The following is a 17,714-nucleotide window of genomic DNA, read 5'->3' as shown; positions in this document are numbered from 1 at the left end:
TGTTAAAGTATAAAAGATAAATAGGGGGAGTGTTAAACTATAAAAGATAAATAACGCCTTTCTCCAACAGCTTAAGCTTTTGGAGAAGTTGGTAAGTTAACAACATCAAAATAGGTAACTTTAACTTTGAATGGCACGTGGGCCACTAGATAATCAATATGCAAGTAGTGCCATTTGACATGGCACATAATGATTAGTCCACAGCTGAGTTACCTGATAAGTTCTGTTGAGAAGAGAAGAGAATGGAGAAAGAGTGAGTTAGGGAATGGCCCCCCCTCACTTGAGTAATTATATAAAGAGAGAAAGCGTACAAAGACCATAGTGCCCTTAGGCACATATACACCTTTGACCTTCCAACACTCCCCTCCTCAAGCTGGAATGTATATATCATACATTACTAGCTTGTTACAAATGTCGATCAACTTAACTGCATGAACTTAACTGCATGAGGATAGGAAGTCTACTCCCAAAATTTACACTTTCTTCATCTATTATCCCTCTTTGATAAAATTTTAACTGCTTTGTCCAGTCACTCCTCGCCATGAGATGGTTGTTTGTTACCAAATTTGAAGAAAATATGAATCGTCACTACATCTAAGATTTTGTAGCTTGTTTCTTCACTTCCACTCATATTTAGTGGAGTTTTTGTTGCCTTCCAAGAAGCCTCTTGAATCTGATTGGATCAAAGATCACCATCTGAACAGATTTTATCAAATTTACCTTTATATTTGGAGAAATCGAATTCAGTTGGTATTGATTCCATCCGATATTATGTGTGTGCCATTGTGATTTGAATTTGGCCTTAAGTTTCACCTCAACCTCTATCTGCCAATTGAAAAGATATATTTGATACTTCTGTAAATTCAAAAAAAAAAAAAAAGAATTTCATGACTATCGATTAGAATTTGAATATTGTGTATGCCATTTCAGTCTGGATCTGACACAGAGTTTCGCGCCAACCTCTAGTGTAAGGGTATATCGGTCATCAAAGAGAAAAAATTTGTACATCTGTAAAGTTTAGTGCTATCAGTATTCTTGAATTTGGACTCTAGATTAAAGCCATTTCATCCTGATCTTTGTCTCACTATTTAATTGACCACCTCATTTTACCGATGAGTAGAAATTTTGCAGATTTGTAACTCAAAAGGAACCACCAGATATTTGAAATTATTAGTGAGACTTGAACCCTTATAAATCCTTCAGAATATGAATGTGACTGTTTTGATTAATCGACCTGTGTTAAGAACTAAACCCTTTTTGAATCCGACCAGAATGCAGCCATATGGACTTCGACAATCGACATGTAATACGTGTGATGTAGGACCGCGAAGAGAAATTGAGGAAAGATGAGAGAAATAGACGAAATGAGATAGAATTAGAAGAATAGGGGAAGAAGAGACGAAAATAACTTGAAGAAGAGACAAATTTAGGGAGAAGAAGAAGAAGAAGAGAAGAATAGACGAATTTAGGGAGAGAAGAGAAGAAATCAGAAGAGGGAAGAAGAAAACTAGAATTAGAAGGAGAAGAATCTTTATTCAATATCAATCAAAGTTGCAAAATAAGCTCTAAAGAGGCCTATACATAGGCAAATAAAAAACCGAAAAGATAGAAATATACTAAAATAAGAACTCCTAAAAATAACATGGAAAAGAAAATCCAAAAACTAATAACATGGAAATAAAAATACTAGAAACTAAATAACGCGGAAATAAATCCTAATATCTGCATCATTCTCCCCCGCTTGAGAATAACTCGCCCTCGAGTTCCACCTGGATCAAATACATAGATGACCCACTCAAGCAGCATGAGTCGCAATCTTTCGGCGACACTCCTGATGTGTAATGCTCGTAACAACAGGGAGAAGTGTCTAAAATGCCAACGGAGTGAGAGGGGAGAAATTGCCCATGTAGAACCATAAATGCGCAAACCTCTCCTGACAAGTAATGTAGCAGGGAAAATGGCAACGAACTCCTCCTGGATCGGTGGGATTGGCATAACATCAATGGGCAGTACTAATCCATAACTAGCCTTAAGAAGGTCATCATCTACTGGCATCACGTCGAGCGCAATGGAATCAACAACACAATATTCAGCCACAATATCTGCCTCGACTGTTGAAGTGGTAAGTTGTCTCTCCAGATGCTCGGCAACTGGTGCTGGGGAAAGATCTGAATCATCATGGTCGGCAAGTGGTGCTGGGGAAATATCTGAATCGTCATGCTCGTCGATGTCGGCCTCAGCAATCACTGGACTCTCTGGCTCTATATCTGACATCTCTGACTCAGTATCTGACATAATCATAGGCTCAACAACTAAAATGGTCTCATTCACAAGATCATCTGTCGGACCAATAGCATCATCTATGTCTGGCTTGCCAATAGTGTTAGCAAATTTTGGCCTCTCGTGTATGATGGGCTGCGATGTTTCGTTCAGAGCAAGCGAAGACTTCAGCATCTTGTTCGCGCAACAATTTACTCTCATGCAAGTTACGCGCTATCCTTTCCAAGGTTGCCTAAAATTCAGCTTCTTCTCGTCGAGCAGCTACTTTACGCATCAATCTTTGGTCATACGCTGCTCGCTCATGTTTCAATCTCTGTTGATTATGATAGTGGTATGTAAACTCATAACGAACATCCTCCCATCGACGAAACAGAGGCTTACAAAACTCACTACGCTCGTTAACGAAGAAATTCCATTTCGACTTGGCTTCGCGGCACGCTGTATCCGTGACTTTGCGAATTGTTATTTGATGATCATAACCACAGTACCTACGGTATGCATTAAGTGCATGGATACAGTCTAAACACGCATCCTCGACATCTCCATAGGGATAGGTGCAGTCGTCATAACCATAGAAATATGGAACCTGTGGTGCAGAAGAATATCGAGGATCATATCTATCACAATATGGAGCAGCTGGCGGAGCCATAGGGATATGTGGTGAAAACTGAAATCAGTTGTCTGATCTGTCTGGCATGTCGAAAGAAGCACGACGTCTATCGCGAATCTGAAATCGGATAAGTGAAAGCTGATGATCAGAAGAAGGGGCGCAATCAACGGCTGAGATGACTCCTAAAACTGTGTTGGAGACTGCGGTCAACTGCTGAAAATAGGCTGGATGCGCTCTAAAAGTTGTCACGAACAACTTTCGTGTTGATGGCGAAACCGAATTTGGAGCGGAAGTACTCGAATGAAGAGAGAGAAAACTAAGATGGAAAGTGTAGAGAGAAAGTGTCGGAGAGAGAAAAGTACTGAAATTTTTTCTTCTCTAGTCTGGTACTTTGTTTGCAACTGTCACATAGCAGATTCAATTGAATCTGTTATGAAATTGAATGAGGGGGGTGCTCAAAAGAAAATTAGGGATGGTGAAATCAGTTCACAAATATTGGAAGTGGGGGTGCCCAAGGGAGAGAATGGGGGTTGGAAAAGAAACTGTTTTTTTTTTATCAGATTTACTCACGTGACAGAGATGCCACGTGAATAACTTAATTAGAAAAACAAGAGGGGGGCGTCCAAGGTAGGAAAGTGGGCTACTTTTTTTTTTTTTAATAGTAAGTTACTGTGCACGTAACTTGCTTGTTGATACAAGCTTTCTTTCCCTTTTTTTAATTTATTATTCTCCTTGTAACCTGTAACTACAAGTTACAAGTTGTAACATATAACAAGAAGTTACAATTACTGAGTGATTAACCTGCCACTGCAGGTTACAAGTAAAAAGAACAGAAATATCTATCACCGGATAGCCTTGTTTGCTTTAGTAGGAAACTTGCTATGCAAGCAACCTTCTATTATTTTGTATTGCTTGTGGTCACGTGACCTCTTAACACCCAGAAAGTAAAGTTACCTCTCTTAGATAACTTCAAGAAAGTAACCCTAAATATTTCCTTCTTCCTCACGCAGCAGTATAGGAGTTTCTTCTCGAAAGGAAACTTGGCGGTGGTGATTCCGGAAAAAATGCCGAAAAACCTGCAAACCAATTCTATCAGCCCAGAGAAGATAGACGGGACAGAGCAGCAGGGAAGGGCCGACGGAAATATGGGTTTAAAAGCTACAGGAAAGAGCTTTGTGGTGGTGGCTGTTGGGATTGGGCTGAGATTGGGCTGAGATTAGGGTATGATTTGAATAGGGTATTTAATGGACTGATTTTAGGTCTGGCTTTCGAATCCTAGGGCTGAAAGTTGTTGGGTGAAATTGTTGGGCTTGCAATCAGTAGGATAATTTGAATGGAGGGTTAGGGAAGAGTTTTGGGGAAGGAAACTCAGCTAGGGCTAAGTTGTTGTTAGAGATGTAGGGTTTTTTTTTTCCTGCAACTCTCAGATGCAACTGGGCTGTTTGGTTCACAAAAGAACCGGGAAAGAATGCGGGCGTGGATGGCCGGTGGTGTTTTTCTTTAGCTGAACTGGTGGATTATTGGTGGAGTAGGGGACTGCTAACAAGAAGGATCTAGGTCAGGGTTTGGGTCAGGGAAGAACAACAGTTAGGGTTTCAGGTTTGTGGCTATTCAAAAGTTGGTTTTGGTGAGTTTCATGTGCAAGCTTGCAGATTGGGGCTGGTTTGGGTTAGACGCCGGACAACAGTGTTAATTGGAAGAAACCACCGAAAACTAAAAACTCGTCTTGGATCTTTAGCTCTGATACCAAATTGATGTAGGACCGCGAAGAGAAATTGAGGAAAGAGGAGAGAAATAGACGAAATGAGATAGAATTAGAAGAATAGGGGAAGAAGTGACGAAAATAACCTGAAGAAGAGACAAATTTAGGGAGAAGTAGAAGAAGAAGAGAAGAATAGACGAATTAGGGAGAGAAGAGAAGAAATCAGAAGAGGGAAGAAGAAAGCTAGAATTAGAGGGAGAAGAATCTTTATTCAATATCAATCAAAGTTACAAATTAAGCTCTAAAAAGGCCTATATATAGGCAAATAAACAACCTAAAAGATAGAAATCTACTAAAATAAGAATTCCTAAAAATAACATGAAAAAGAAAATCCTAAAACTAATAACATGGAAATAAAAATACTATAAACTAAATAACACAGAAATAAATCCTAATATCTGCATCAACGTGTTCGAATCCTTTGAATCTCATCAGATTATGACCGTGTGGACTATAATATTTGACAAGTGTCTCGTGTTTGATTCCTCTGAATCCTATTGGATTGTGACCATGTGATTTTGACCCTTCATTATGTGCTCAAAAACTTATCTTGTATGTACTATATCCAGCACAAACTTCCCTTCAATAGACCAAAAGAGACTACTATTACTGTTAAGGATCACCGATCATTCACATTTTGTATCCCACCTTGAGAAATATAATGAACATATGAATACGAACTTAATTTTGTTTGAATACCATAAGTGCAGAGTTAAGCTGTACAGTTGGAAATAAGAACTGGCTGCATTAGTATAAGTGTTAAAGGAAAATTATTTGGAACGAGCTCTGTAAATATTGTGCGAACTTCTAGCATAGAACTACGTTATGTCCTACTAAGATACATTGTGCCCGTCTATGGATAAAGTAATTCCTCTAGAAATTTGTCTCATTGAAACCATCATCGATGCTTAATTACCCTTCTGTTACGCCACTCGGTGAGACCAGTATATTAGAACTTTGAATATCTCTACACCACTTCTGTTATGCACTATCTGTTCGTTAAATCTTTGGGATTGATAACAAATTATATATGTTAAGAATCATGGAGGAATGAAAGCAAAGGTTCAACTAATCAGAGTGCGCAACGAAAGTTGGTGGTGTTGGTCGCTTACACTTAATATTGAATCCATCTTGAGAGTCAGCCTATGTGCATGGTGAATAGGGAAGATCAACTAAGTAAGAGTATTGCTTTGTGAGACACAACTCAGCTTAGTAATTAATCAGAAAGAAAGCTATTTGGTATGTGAATTTCGAGGACGGAATTCTTTTAAGGAGGGTATAATGTAAACACCCGAAAATACCCCTCCATGCAAATTTGTCGCCCCTCTCTTTAGTGAGGGACGTTTTTGTCTTTGAGGAAGAGTAGTAGATTAGGGTTTTTTAAGAAAGCCTACAAATACCCTTTTATGAGATTTGTGGAGGCTAAAAACCCCTAAAATGTTTTCTCCAACCCTTGGACGTGGGGTGCCTGTGAAAGAGAGAGGAGAAGCGGATCTCAAGCCACAGATCGTGAACCAAGGTTTGAATTATGTTCTAGTGAGTGCTTGTGAAAGAGAGAGGAGAAGCGGATCTCAAGCCATAGATTGTGAACCAAGGTATGAATTATGTCCTAGTGAGTTAGATCTTTGAAAACTTTAAAAATCTAATTTTATCGGATGAAGAGATGCGATTTTGGATCTTTAAATCATGTTAGAGAGAATCCCTTTGATAGATCTAGAGTTCCTTGGGTTTGAACGTGTCTTTGGATCCCCTTCGAACCCTAGATCATCATGTTTTGATCATTAGAAGTGAATAGTTGTGATTTTGACCTAGACTTTGTTTTTATCTTCCAATCTCTGTCCGCTGGGATTCCAGCGACATTTTCAGCCTCTTTGGATGCTCCTCATTCAAAGCTTTCCAACGATCCTGACCGCCCCCAATTCCGATGTAAAATGATCAAGTTAGAGCCTTAACTGTGAAAAATCGTGTTTCGGGAAAACTGGGTCCGCGCAGGGGCGAACGTCCGGCAAAAACGGTGGACGACCGGCCCCGGGGCGGGTCTGATTTTCAGACGACGTCCGTTTTCTGGCGCAACAGTTTTTCCCCCGGCAGCAAAAACTTCGAAAAATCATTACTTCTTCGTTTCTCGTCCGTTTTCGACGCTCTTATACTCTACGGACATGCCGAGAACGCGTACTTTCGGTTAAAAATGGTTTCAAAAATGTTTGAAAACTTTATAATGATGTTAACTTCATAATACTAAGAGGAACACTTGTTCGACCTACCGTTCTTTTCCCGGTTGTACACCAAAGAGTGTCATGTGCCTCTTTGATGTTACGTATACCGATATTAGATACTTATATGATTGTTGGATGACTATTTGGCAATAGGTTATCGGAGATTTAGAGTTCGAAAAGTATTGGTTTTTGTCCCAGATAAGTAATATTGCATTACTTGGTTCCTCTCAATTTGAGCTCGACTCGTACTGTCATTGAACTATAGAAATAGTCTTTTGGAACTTCGACCCATTGCTTATTTAAACTTGTGAAACTCATCGAAGGTACTGTCTTTTGAGTATAGCTTTCCTTTGAGCCTACGCTTGAAATATGTAATTTCGTATGATTATACATTCTTTGGATTTATACTTACAAATGTTGTTATAGAGATTCTCAGAATTTGAACGTAACGTTATGTTTAATCTTCCTTTCTGTATTATTGAATATCCTATGCAAGTATTGTGATTCATGTCTATTCTGCTATCGAACTCTAAAATTCGTTTGGCCTGTGACATGACTATTATTGTTCCGTATATTAAGGGCATATCCCTTCCTGCTTTGAACAATCAGTTTTGTATCGAATTTTGTACACTTATAGAATAGTGGCCTGCCTTGTAATTGATATCTTTTGGGAGACTTTCTAGACCCCGACAGTGGGGAATGCATAATTCATCCCTCAAAACCTCCTGGTGATCATCAGAGGTCTCCACCGGACCTGTCACGACACAGACTATGTGCCAAAGACATGAAGACAATTCAAAGCAAAAAGAATGCAGTACTAAAAATGAAAACAATTTAAAGTACTCACAGCGCTAGCTGAATCTAGTCAATGGCTCGGCGGACCTGGTCCGCTGTATAAATGGGGCGTGGCCCCGTGAGTTCTATTCCCCAGCGAATTTGCACCGGGAAATAAACTCTATTTGGCTCCCTGGGCTCAGGGGCAAGAAGGCCAAAGCACTCGAAGGCCCATGCATGTACAAGAGTCATCAGACAAAAGAACAGTTCATATCATAAGCAATGAACTAAAAAGCAAATGAATTCAAAATTCAAAAAGACAAGGGTAAAAGACGTACTACCCAGATGTACCAAAGCCCGCACATGGACTTCGTCGCTCCTCGCGACATCAAGTCCATCTCTCTGATCAGGAAGGCGTAAGCAGCCCCTCCCCAATCATAGTCCGCCAGTCTGTCAATATGGTGAACCACGCTCAGAAAGTCGCTACGGACTGTGTTGCTATCCCGCTGAACAAGCTCTGTCCCAGAAGGGACATCACAAAACTCATCGCCCGCTGGCGATAATACCTCTCGTCTAGCTCAGCTGGTCTCTCTGGCTAGTGCTTCAATCTGATCATCCGCAGCATCGGCCTAGAGACATGAGAAGGCTCCCCTGGGAGATCCCGCCTATCATGCTTTGGCACCCCCAAAGTCTCTCTGAAATCCTCCACTGAAACCGGAGTCAGGATGATGAGTATTCCCCCAATCGGAAGCCCTGTCAGCGCAGAAAAAGCCAACGGAGTCATCCCAACTTCCCCGATCGGGAAATGGAAGGTGTGGGTTGTATCCCACCAGCGCTCTGCTAAGGCCATCACGAAGCCTGGCCCAACTCCCTCTGACTCCAGAAAGATAACTCTGTTGAGCCCCGACCTATCAACATAAACCCGAGCTCTGGCAGGCAAAGTCCTCCACCTCGCCCGAAGATCTCTCAGTGACCCTCTGTGGTCATAGCAGAAAGACCCTGTGCAAAAAGATCTAAGAAAACAATCAAAACATTTCCCGAATGGGAGAAAATTTCAAAACTGAATGCAATCCTAAAATCTAGGAATCAGAAACGAAGTCCAAAGGACATACCTCTCCGTCGCAGAAGTGCCGCGAAATATGTACCGCGGTACGCGTGAGAAGCGTCCCTCGATACCAAGGGGCGCGATCCTGCCCCTCATCTCCGGAGGACTCCCGCCCAGCATCCTTCCTCCCTCATAGGTGGGGTCGCACCATAATGACTAAGAGTAGAAGAAAACTCGAAAAAGCGGAAAAGGCGCGAATAAGAACACAAAATCTCAGAGCAAAAACGGACGAAAACGGGTGAGAAATGAATAAAAAGAACATCGTACAGATATATATATATCTGTTTGAAAATTTCGCGGAAAGTGAAAAATTTTCTTGGTCTGCGAAAATTTTTCAAGGACTGCGAAATTATTTTTCGCAGACCGCGAAATTTTGGGCTTTCAGCTCCGTTTCTGTCATTTTCTCGCCATTTTTGGCTCGTTTCACCGTCATTCCTTCCGCGGATTCTCGAAATCTTCTAACATTGGATCAAGTAGCTCTTTGTGCACTCCTCAAAGCTTCCCAGCGCAACTCTTTGGTCCCCTCTCTGCAGAGTCAAAACTCTTCAAAATCATGGATTGTCAAGGATTGTTTATCCTTACCAACATAATCCCCATCCAAGACAGTCAATGCCTTTCAAAGAAGCTTTTCCAACAGGATCTTTGGGGCAATACAAGGCCTTGTCAGTCATCCCCTGTAAAGCTTAATTACTCCAACGGAGTCTCCTATCGTGGCAAAGCTAATCCAAGGCACATGATTGCCCCGTTTTTTTTCCCAGCTGAGAGTATAAGCATTCACTCACCAATGGGTCTACTCCAAGGCACCTTAGTGCCATCCCAAGCCTCTCCAACAGAGCCTGAATAAACTCTCCATCATAATAAGGTCACTCTGAGACTCTTAAAAGAGTCATCGCTGTCATGACATGTACCCAAAAGATTGGTAAACCATGGTTTATCTTTCACAAAATCGAATGATTGATTCCTTCTCCCCAGTAGAATCAAGGCGTACAAATGCCTTTCAGGCATTCCTTGAATGAGGACCCTTGCTTGTACAATCCTGCTATCAACAGATTTGTCAAAACTCAGTCAAACCCGACCAATTTTGACGCCGTTGGCAGATGTTCACCATCCCCTTCAGAGTCAATTCTTCACACCATCGATAGAACGTCGACTTCCAGGCATCGTCAGAGCTCCTCCAACAATGCCAACCTCGGTTGGATTTATCCAAATCAAGGCAACCTAGGAATCCGGCCGCCTATGTCAACCTCTACGGTTACCCTCATTGAGGCAACATATTGTCTCTAAACAAAAAAAAAGAGAGAGAAGAGTTGCCAAACAACCGAGCATCTCTCAAAGGGAAGTCAAAGGGGGCCCGCCCCCACTTCCCGAAGCCTTTGGTGATTATCTAGTCATCAAAACCAGGTCTCCAACGAAGATACCTCGTTAATCAAATCAAGAAATCCTTCGGGTCCCGTTTCAAGGATCCATCCTCTTGTCCCCAGAGAGTCATCTGCGTTCAGTTCTCGACAGAAAACGCGCATTCCCAGATTCCCCATCACAAGAACAATCAATCCCCAACGGAGTCATTCAAAATTACCTCCACCCAGTTTAATTGGTATAAGTCCACTACGGCATCCAATTGGTGTAAGTCCCCTGAGGCATCCAAATCAGAGCAAACCCGTTACCACACTATAGCTCTTCAGGGTAAGTCCGTTACTATGCGGTAGCCCTCCAAATCAGAGCAAACCCGTTACCACACGGTAGCTCTTCAGGGTAAGTCTGTTTCTACGCGATAGCCATCCAAATCAGAGTAAACCCGTTACCACACGGTAGCTCTTCAGTTAAGTCCGCTTCTACGCGGTAGCCTCCAAATCAGACCAAACCCGTTATCACATGGTAGCTCTTCAAGGTAAGTCCGTTTCTACGCGATAGCCCTCCAAATCAGAGCAAACCCGTTATCACACGGTAGCTCTTTAGGGTAAGTCCGTTTCTACGCGGTAGCCCTCCAAATCAGAGCAAACCCGTTACCACACGGTACCTCTTCAGGGTAAGTCCGTTTCTACGTGGTAGCTCTCCAAATCATAGCAAAACCGTTACCACATGGTAGCTCTTCAGGGTAAATCTGTTTCTACGCGGTAGCCCTCCAAATCGGAGCAAACATGTTACCACAAAGTAGCTCTTCAGGGTAAGTCCGTTTCTACGCGGTAGCCCTCCAAATCAGAGCAAACCCGTTACCACACGGTAGCACTTCTAAGGTAAGTTCGTTTCTACGCGGTGACCCTCCAATCCAGAATAAACCCGTTACCAAATGGTAACCTTCCCCCAAATCAGAGTAAGTCCGTTCCTACGCGGTAACTCATCAAGATCAATAACCCTTAAAAAAATCATAAGTGAGATGTTACAAGAAAGTCTCACCTTTGAAAGTGTTTGTATCCGTACAAACACTAGTCTTTTGGGGAACCCTTAAGACAAATCAACTCTAGATGTCAAAGAAACATCTTTTCAAAATCAAGACTGTTAAATAACAGTAATACATCACATCAAATCACTTAGCCAAACCAAAGAACAAATGAAAGTCATGCATCTGCTCTTCTCAAATCAAATCTTGCGTACAATCAGTCGTACCAATCACCAGATGCCACTTCGGCATCTCCTTTATTAGTGTCAGCATTGGATTGTCAGAACGATGTCCCTCGAAGTCCCTCCCCAAGTCAGGTGTCAGATCTGACTTCAGATGACCCTCCCGGCTGTTGGAAACGATGTTCACCCAAGACTTATTCTAACAGTCGTATTTTCAAAATTCAAAAAACCGTCAGGGAGAGGTGATTGGTACGACCTTGGTGATGTACACCTAAGGACCCGATGTGAATCTTACAAATCTATCATTAGTCCTAGTGACAAAATTTGGTTGCCTCCTTTGGCATTCAAGCGCCTTGCACCCTCTACCAAAGAGGGGCATCTGTAGACACCCAATTTTTTCAAAGTGGAACTAATGATAGGTTGTCACAAGGAAGAGTCCCATGACGAGTCCCAGAGCACCTGTTCTCTTTCTCTCAATCAATCTCTAGGTTATGAAACTATGAAAATTTCTCAAAAGTGAACTTTACCCTAGAGGTGTGACAAAAGCCCATCTTTACAGCGCCTCCCATCTTTTACGGCACAGCCAAAATGCCCGTTTTCACACGGCATTTTAACCAAGAAATTAACTTTGAGTAAAAAACATCCATTTTTACCCAAAAACACTTCACGTTCCGAAAATCAGCGATATTAGACTCGTTGGAATCTCCTCGCAACGAGGAATCCAATGGATCTGACCTCGTGCGATTCGGAGTCCAAACGGAGGAGTTACAGTCCGCCGAAACTCCCTGAAAACCTGTCAATAAAGACGAAAAATCACATTTTTTGAGACCAAAAAAGAGAAAAAATAACATTTTTCGAAATGTTGCCGACCTGACATTGACATGTTAGTGTTAGGTCCAATTTCACAGAGTGCGAAAATTTTCGAACTCTGCGAAAATTTGGTCTAAACCCCCTATAAATAGGGGTAAGAGTAAAATCAGATTTTAACTTTCTGGTGTTTAACTTTTAACTTCCAGAGTTATTTTCAGAGGATTTTCTTCTGGTTTTCCCTTCTGAATTTCAGAAAACCCTAGTTTCTTTACTTTAGAAGAGAGAAGGTAGAGAAATTCTTATGTAGCTCAAACTGGGCATCGACATTATGCCAAATTTCCGAAGACTCAGAGTAACATCCTCTAAATAGCGTCGTTGTTCTGCTGAATTTCGGAAAACTATTGGGCTATTTTTTCAATAATAGCGCTGTTGTTCTGCCGAAATCTCGGCAAACCCGAAGCCCCTTCGTCCAAATAGCGTCGTTGTTCTGCTAAATTTCGGAGAACGCGAGGCCCTATTGTCTAAATTGCACCGTTGTTCTGCCAAATTTTCCGGGAATCAAAGGCTTTACTGTTCAAATAGCGTCGTTACGCCGCCGGTTTCTCAGCAAGTGTACTCGCTCCTCTGGTAAATTTACATTTATTTCCCAGCTTTCTGCATTTCTATTACAAAAATCGGTGCAAGGTAGTTATGGGATTTATGGCTCCTTTTGCCCCTGATCCTGTAACGTAAATCCCTCTCCTCTATGTAAATAAGGTTACGTTCTCTCTCCTTATCCCACCACTCTCTCTCTATCTCTGGTCTTACCACAAAGACAGAAACGGGAGCCCTGGTGCTCACGGTGTTGGACAAACGGAGAGCATCATAAACCCAGAGTTTCTTTTCCCTTATGTATTGTCTTTTCCGTTTGATTTAGTTAACCTGATTGTGCTCAGCTGCGAGATCTTTCGGGACTCATATTACATCATACGACTTCAATCAGGATAACAATCACTTGTTTTCTTTTTTTGTAAATTCATTTAATTTACATTCTGGAATTAAGCTTAATCCAAATAAAGGATAAAAACATGAGTTATTCTGATTAAATTCTTCAAAAATGCCAAATCAAGTCAAGAGACCGGGTTTACCCGGGCAAGAGGGGTGCCTAACACCTTCCCCGATTGTAACCATAACCCTTACCCAGATATCTGTAAGGACCATGCCTTAATAAACCGAGCAAAATTGCAGGTTCTAGGCCTAGAGGAAAAGAACCCCTTTGGTTATTGTTCCCCCAATGAAACTCAGGTATCTATCCTCATTTCATCGAAAGAACAGGCACAGATCCTAGGCCCTAACCTAGATGGCGACTTTGAGTTTCTCTTTCTTGTGAAATCCGGACCCCGATCCCGAGTTCACAAGAAACGCAGATCAACAAACACTCCCAGAAAACCCGACGTGATGATCCCCCGCCGCCTCGCGCGCTCGGGAAAAAACCGGCTCCCACATATCTGATTTCAGAATGGCGAACGATATTGAACTTTGATATATCCGTTTGTTGCCACTTGCATACTTACCTCCCTTGGCCTACTTAACCGTAGTTGTACTTTATTGCTTACATGAGCATTAGCTCACCCGTGGTTTCAAATTTCAGATATTGAATGCTATGCCAGCTTGGGACATGGGAGAACGTCCCTTAGACTAATTTTGGAGACGATCCTGTTTATTCAGATTACTAGCCATGAGTATCATTCATTGTGTATATTTTGAATTATTGTAATAGATAAACAGATTGTCAGAATAGAAAATGGTGCATAGTTATGTTAGTTATTGTTTTAATACAAACTGCTCTTATATTGTCTGCAATTATTGATATCGAATGCCTTGCATGCTTGTAGGGTTCGCCTTGCAAGTGTGCGGCGCTGTTGCGTTCCGGCCTGGATCCCGGGTCTGGGTCGTGACAAAAATCTCATGAAATGTCCCAACCAAGGGCTTAGCTTTTGTCATCATTCAACCACTTTGAATTGTGACAACAAGAAAGCCCACTAGATTGACTCCAATCCACCAATTCATGTCCATACTAGGAATATTATTGAGATTGATTATCATTTCATCTAGAGAGAGAGAGAGAGAGAGAGAGAGAGAGAGAGAGAGAGAGAGAGAGATTCGCAGAAGTTTTTGATGGGTATTGGGTGGGGAACATTTGATACAGATTGTAATTAGCTTGAGAGGAAGTGTGAAAGTAAATGCAAAAATGTTCAGTGGGGGCCTGCCTAGGTGTGAAAAAACCTGGCTTAGATACCAAATGTTAGGTACCTAACCAATATGCTAAAAGCTCCAGAGCTGATGGAACGCCTTAGGCTAGGCCCTTTAAACCTGTCTCATACAAGGCTGGGTCCCACCCAGTCCCATACCTAGGCGGGCCCACACTCAGGGCCATAACAAAAAATTAGGTATCTTCACAACCATTTTATTCTTCATGGCTTATACATGAGAAATATATTTAGAAAAGAACAAAATGATCTCAAAATCCAAATACACAATCAGTTTCATCAACATCATCACCATTACATAAAAAACCTAATAAAAAAAAGAGATAAAGAAAGAACAGAAAGAGAAATTACGACCTCATCATAGCCATACTGCTCACGATATTGCCTCTGAATAAAAGGGCTGAAGAACATGGCCGCGTTGTAGATCAAATAAGACGAGTGCTTGGTCAAATTAAGCACCAAGAAATCGAAATTCAATCCCACAACACTTCAAACAAAACACAAGAATTAAAAATCAAAGAAAAACTAGAAAAAAAAAAAAAAAGAGACGCGTAGAAGCTAACAAAGAAAACAAAATCACAAATACCTTTTCCTTCTGTAGTTAAGAATAACTTGAGGGTAAAAACTGAAAGACCATGAAGTGAAAGCGATCCAACCCAAAACTTGGTAAGAGATTTCCAGGGGAATAGAATTCCATCCCGCCATTTTAGATCAATTTTTTGCTCTAGGGGAAGAGGAAAGGAGAAAAAGGGAAGAGCCAAAAAAGAGGGAGTGAAAAATGAGAAAAATATTACCCCAAGAAGAGGAAGTGGGGATTGCGATTTGCGACATGAGGACAAAAATCCTTATGTTTAAAGTCGTCCGGATTTATTTTTTCCCAATGAAACTCGCATTTATTTAAGAAAGTAAAAGGATACGATTGGGTTTTGGGGAGCAAGTCTTTTTCAAAGCACCGTGTGGGATTCATTATCTATATGACATTTTCGTTTGATATATTTTACTCTTCTTCTGGATGGAATTCGGGCCAAGTTCATTTCTCATTTGGGTTTTACCTTTAGTTTTTGGGGTTTTTCATTAGGCCCGGTTTGGATTGCAAGAAAAACATTTTTGATGGAAAGTATTTTCCCGGGATGTTTTTTTCTTTCCACGGATTTAAAGGTAAATGATATGTTGATGGTTAATTTACAAGGATATTATCATAAAGTGAAGGTTTCTCTAAAAGCAAAAAATGAATAGGGTTGGTTCAACTTATCTTTTTTCTGCATAGAAAAAAGGAAGAATTTTTTTAAATATTTTTACTTTCCAGACTTTTCCCATTATTCACACTCTTCCTTCCCCCTTTTTTCCGCTCCAGGGCTGCTTGGATTCCCGTAATGTAGAAATGGAATGAAAGGAATATTGAATCCCATTTCTTTACATTCCTTTTTCTCCTAAATTGTGAAAAAAGTTGTTAAGACAGATGTGATTCAGCAAAAAAACAGGACGGCAAAAATTCGAGTTTAATACAACACTGGTTCAAAAAAACGTAGTCAAAAAACGGAAACCCAAGAAAATGAGTTTAGAATTTAGTCATTTGCAAAATATGGTAGGGGTAAAATTGCAAAGTTGGCCAAAAAAACGCGTTTAAAACGTTTCCCTTCAAAAAATGGAGTTTTATTCATTGTAAAAGTTTTAAACGGAGTTTTATTCGTTGTAAAAGTTTTAAATGGCACACCAATAAAACGAGTTTTTTGAAAAAAAAGAAAAAAAAAGAAAAAAAAAAGTGCTGTTTAAAATGGAGTTTTGCTAACTATGATCAAGACTTGTTGGACCGATATGGCCTTGCACTAGAAAAGACTAACCTTAGCATATGCGTATGCTGGGGAGCTACACAGATTTCTTTGCAGAAAAAAGGCCCAGTAAAGAGTAACCGTATAGGAATGGGTTAGCATTTTCCAACAACCTTAATTTTTGCTAAAATTTAGCCCGAAATGTCAAGGAAATATTAAATAATGAATAAAATCCCATTTTTAACATGATTTTCCTAAAACTTCAGACCAAAATTTCAACCGAAATTTTGGTCGAAATAAAGTAACATTTCGGGTTTACTAAATTTTGATTTCGGTCTCGAACGAAACCCGAAATTTCAAGTTTCGGTCAAAATTTAAAACCTTGGTTATGGCTCATGTGTTTAAGATAGTGGGAGTTAGTTATTTGTAATTTGTCTTGTTAATGGGTAAATGGGCTTCTGATGTGGGGCACTCCCTCTTGCATGTATTTATGTAGTAGTAATTCAATGAAAGAGGAAGAAGAGAAGTTTATAAGGAAACTTTGTTCTTGGAGAGTCATGGTTCCTCTCAATTTGATCCATTAGGAGTTCTAGCTGCCTCGAATCAACCTCTCCCCCCTCTTTTGTGTATTTTCCATTTGTTTATTTGTGTTACGGTGAATTACGCACATAACACACCCTTGATATTTGATCAAATGATGACCCATTTTATAAGTCGCTATTATTGGATCAAATATCGAGGCGGCAACTATGTCGTACCCCCCCCCCCCCCCCCATGCGCTGAAACACACGAACACCATATAATTCCACCAAGCAACAACACTAGAAAAAAAAATTTGGGTCCCAAATAGGGATATGTATCTACAATTGAGAGAATTGATCTTGTAGAACACCATGACGTGACTCACATGGTCCTCTCTTTGAATGAGATTATCAAAGATCGGTTCTAATTCTATGAGATTTGGACTTTTCTCTCCAGAAAGTTGTATCCATATATAGGGTTCTTGTACTGATTCGAAGGGATAGTTCAACGATCAAGTCGATCTTTGCGTAGATTTTGAAGTGACCCTTGCACCCTTAAAAACCTTACCCTTTATTAGAAAGTTGATGTTTGATGACATACATTATCATGTTTACTTATGGCCATGTTTTGATACAGTGCGATGAATGGTATAAATGATTGGAAATGCACTCAGTTTGTTTTGGGGGGAAGTAAGCTGGGATTTGGAAATGCGCTCATTCTAACCTTCGTAGATCTAATTGTTGGTTATGACATGAACCCCCAAGGTGATCCTATTTTCTAAATGTAATTATAGTGTTGTGTATATTAATCTTGGAAAATATAGTTTATAAAAATGAGAATACTGTTCCTGAGCTAGAGCTCAGATAGTTTATCTGAGCTCTAGTGTCAAAAACTCATGTGGGCCCATTTTTCTTGGGGATCCAAAGCATTCATTTAAAAGGCCCTATCATGGATAAGGTGTGTACCAAAAATCAGGCCCATAAGATCATCCTAACCCTTCCATTTGTGGAGGGTTAGGATGATCCTATGGAACTGGTTTTTTGTGGACACCCTATCCA

At 40.6% G+C, this 17,714-nt stretch overlaps 1 protein-coding gene across 1 annotated transcript in view; it reads right to left on the bottom strand.

Annotated features, from left to right (window-relative positions):
* The window catches only part of LOC143890022 (PQ-loop repeat family protein / transmembrane family protein), a 37,475-nt gene extending 22,251 nt beyond the window's left edge, over positions 1–15,224 (bottom strand). The window contains exons 1-2 of the mRNA XM_077394527.1: positions 14,952–15,224; positions 14,720–14,852 (exon numbers count right to left, since the gene is read on the bottom strand). Of these exons, the coding sequence (XP_077250642.1) occupies positions 14,720–14,852; positions 14,952–15,070 (252 nt within the window). The 5' untranslated portion in view covers positions 15,071–15,224. The remainder of the gene's footprint in view (positions 1–14,719; positions 14,853–14,951) is intronic.
* Positions 15,225–17,714: the final 2,490 nt, after the last annotated feature.

The sequence above is a fragment of the Tasmannia lanceolata genome, unplaced genomic scaffold, assembly GCF_043159265.1.
Source record: "Tasmannia lanceolata isolate RefF3 unplaced genomic scaffold, GAP_Taslan_0.1 ptg000013l, whole genome shotgun sequence".
NCBI classification, from domain to species: Eukaryota; Viridiplantae; Streptophyta; class Magnoliopsida; order Canellales; family Winteraceae; genus Tasmannia; species Tasmannia lanceolata.
This window is presented reverse-complemented; position numbering and strand designations above follow the sequence as displayed.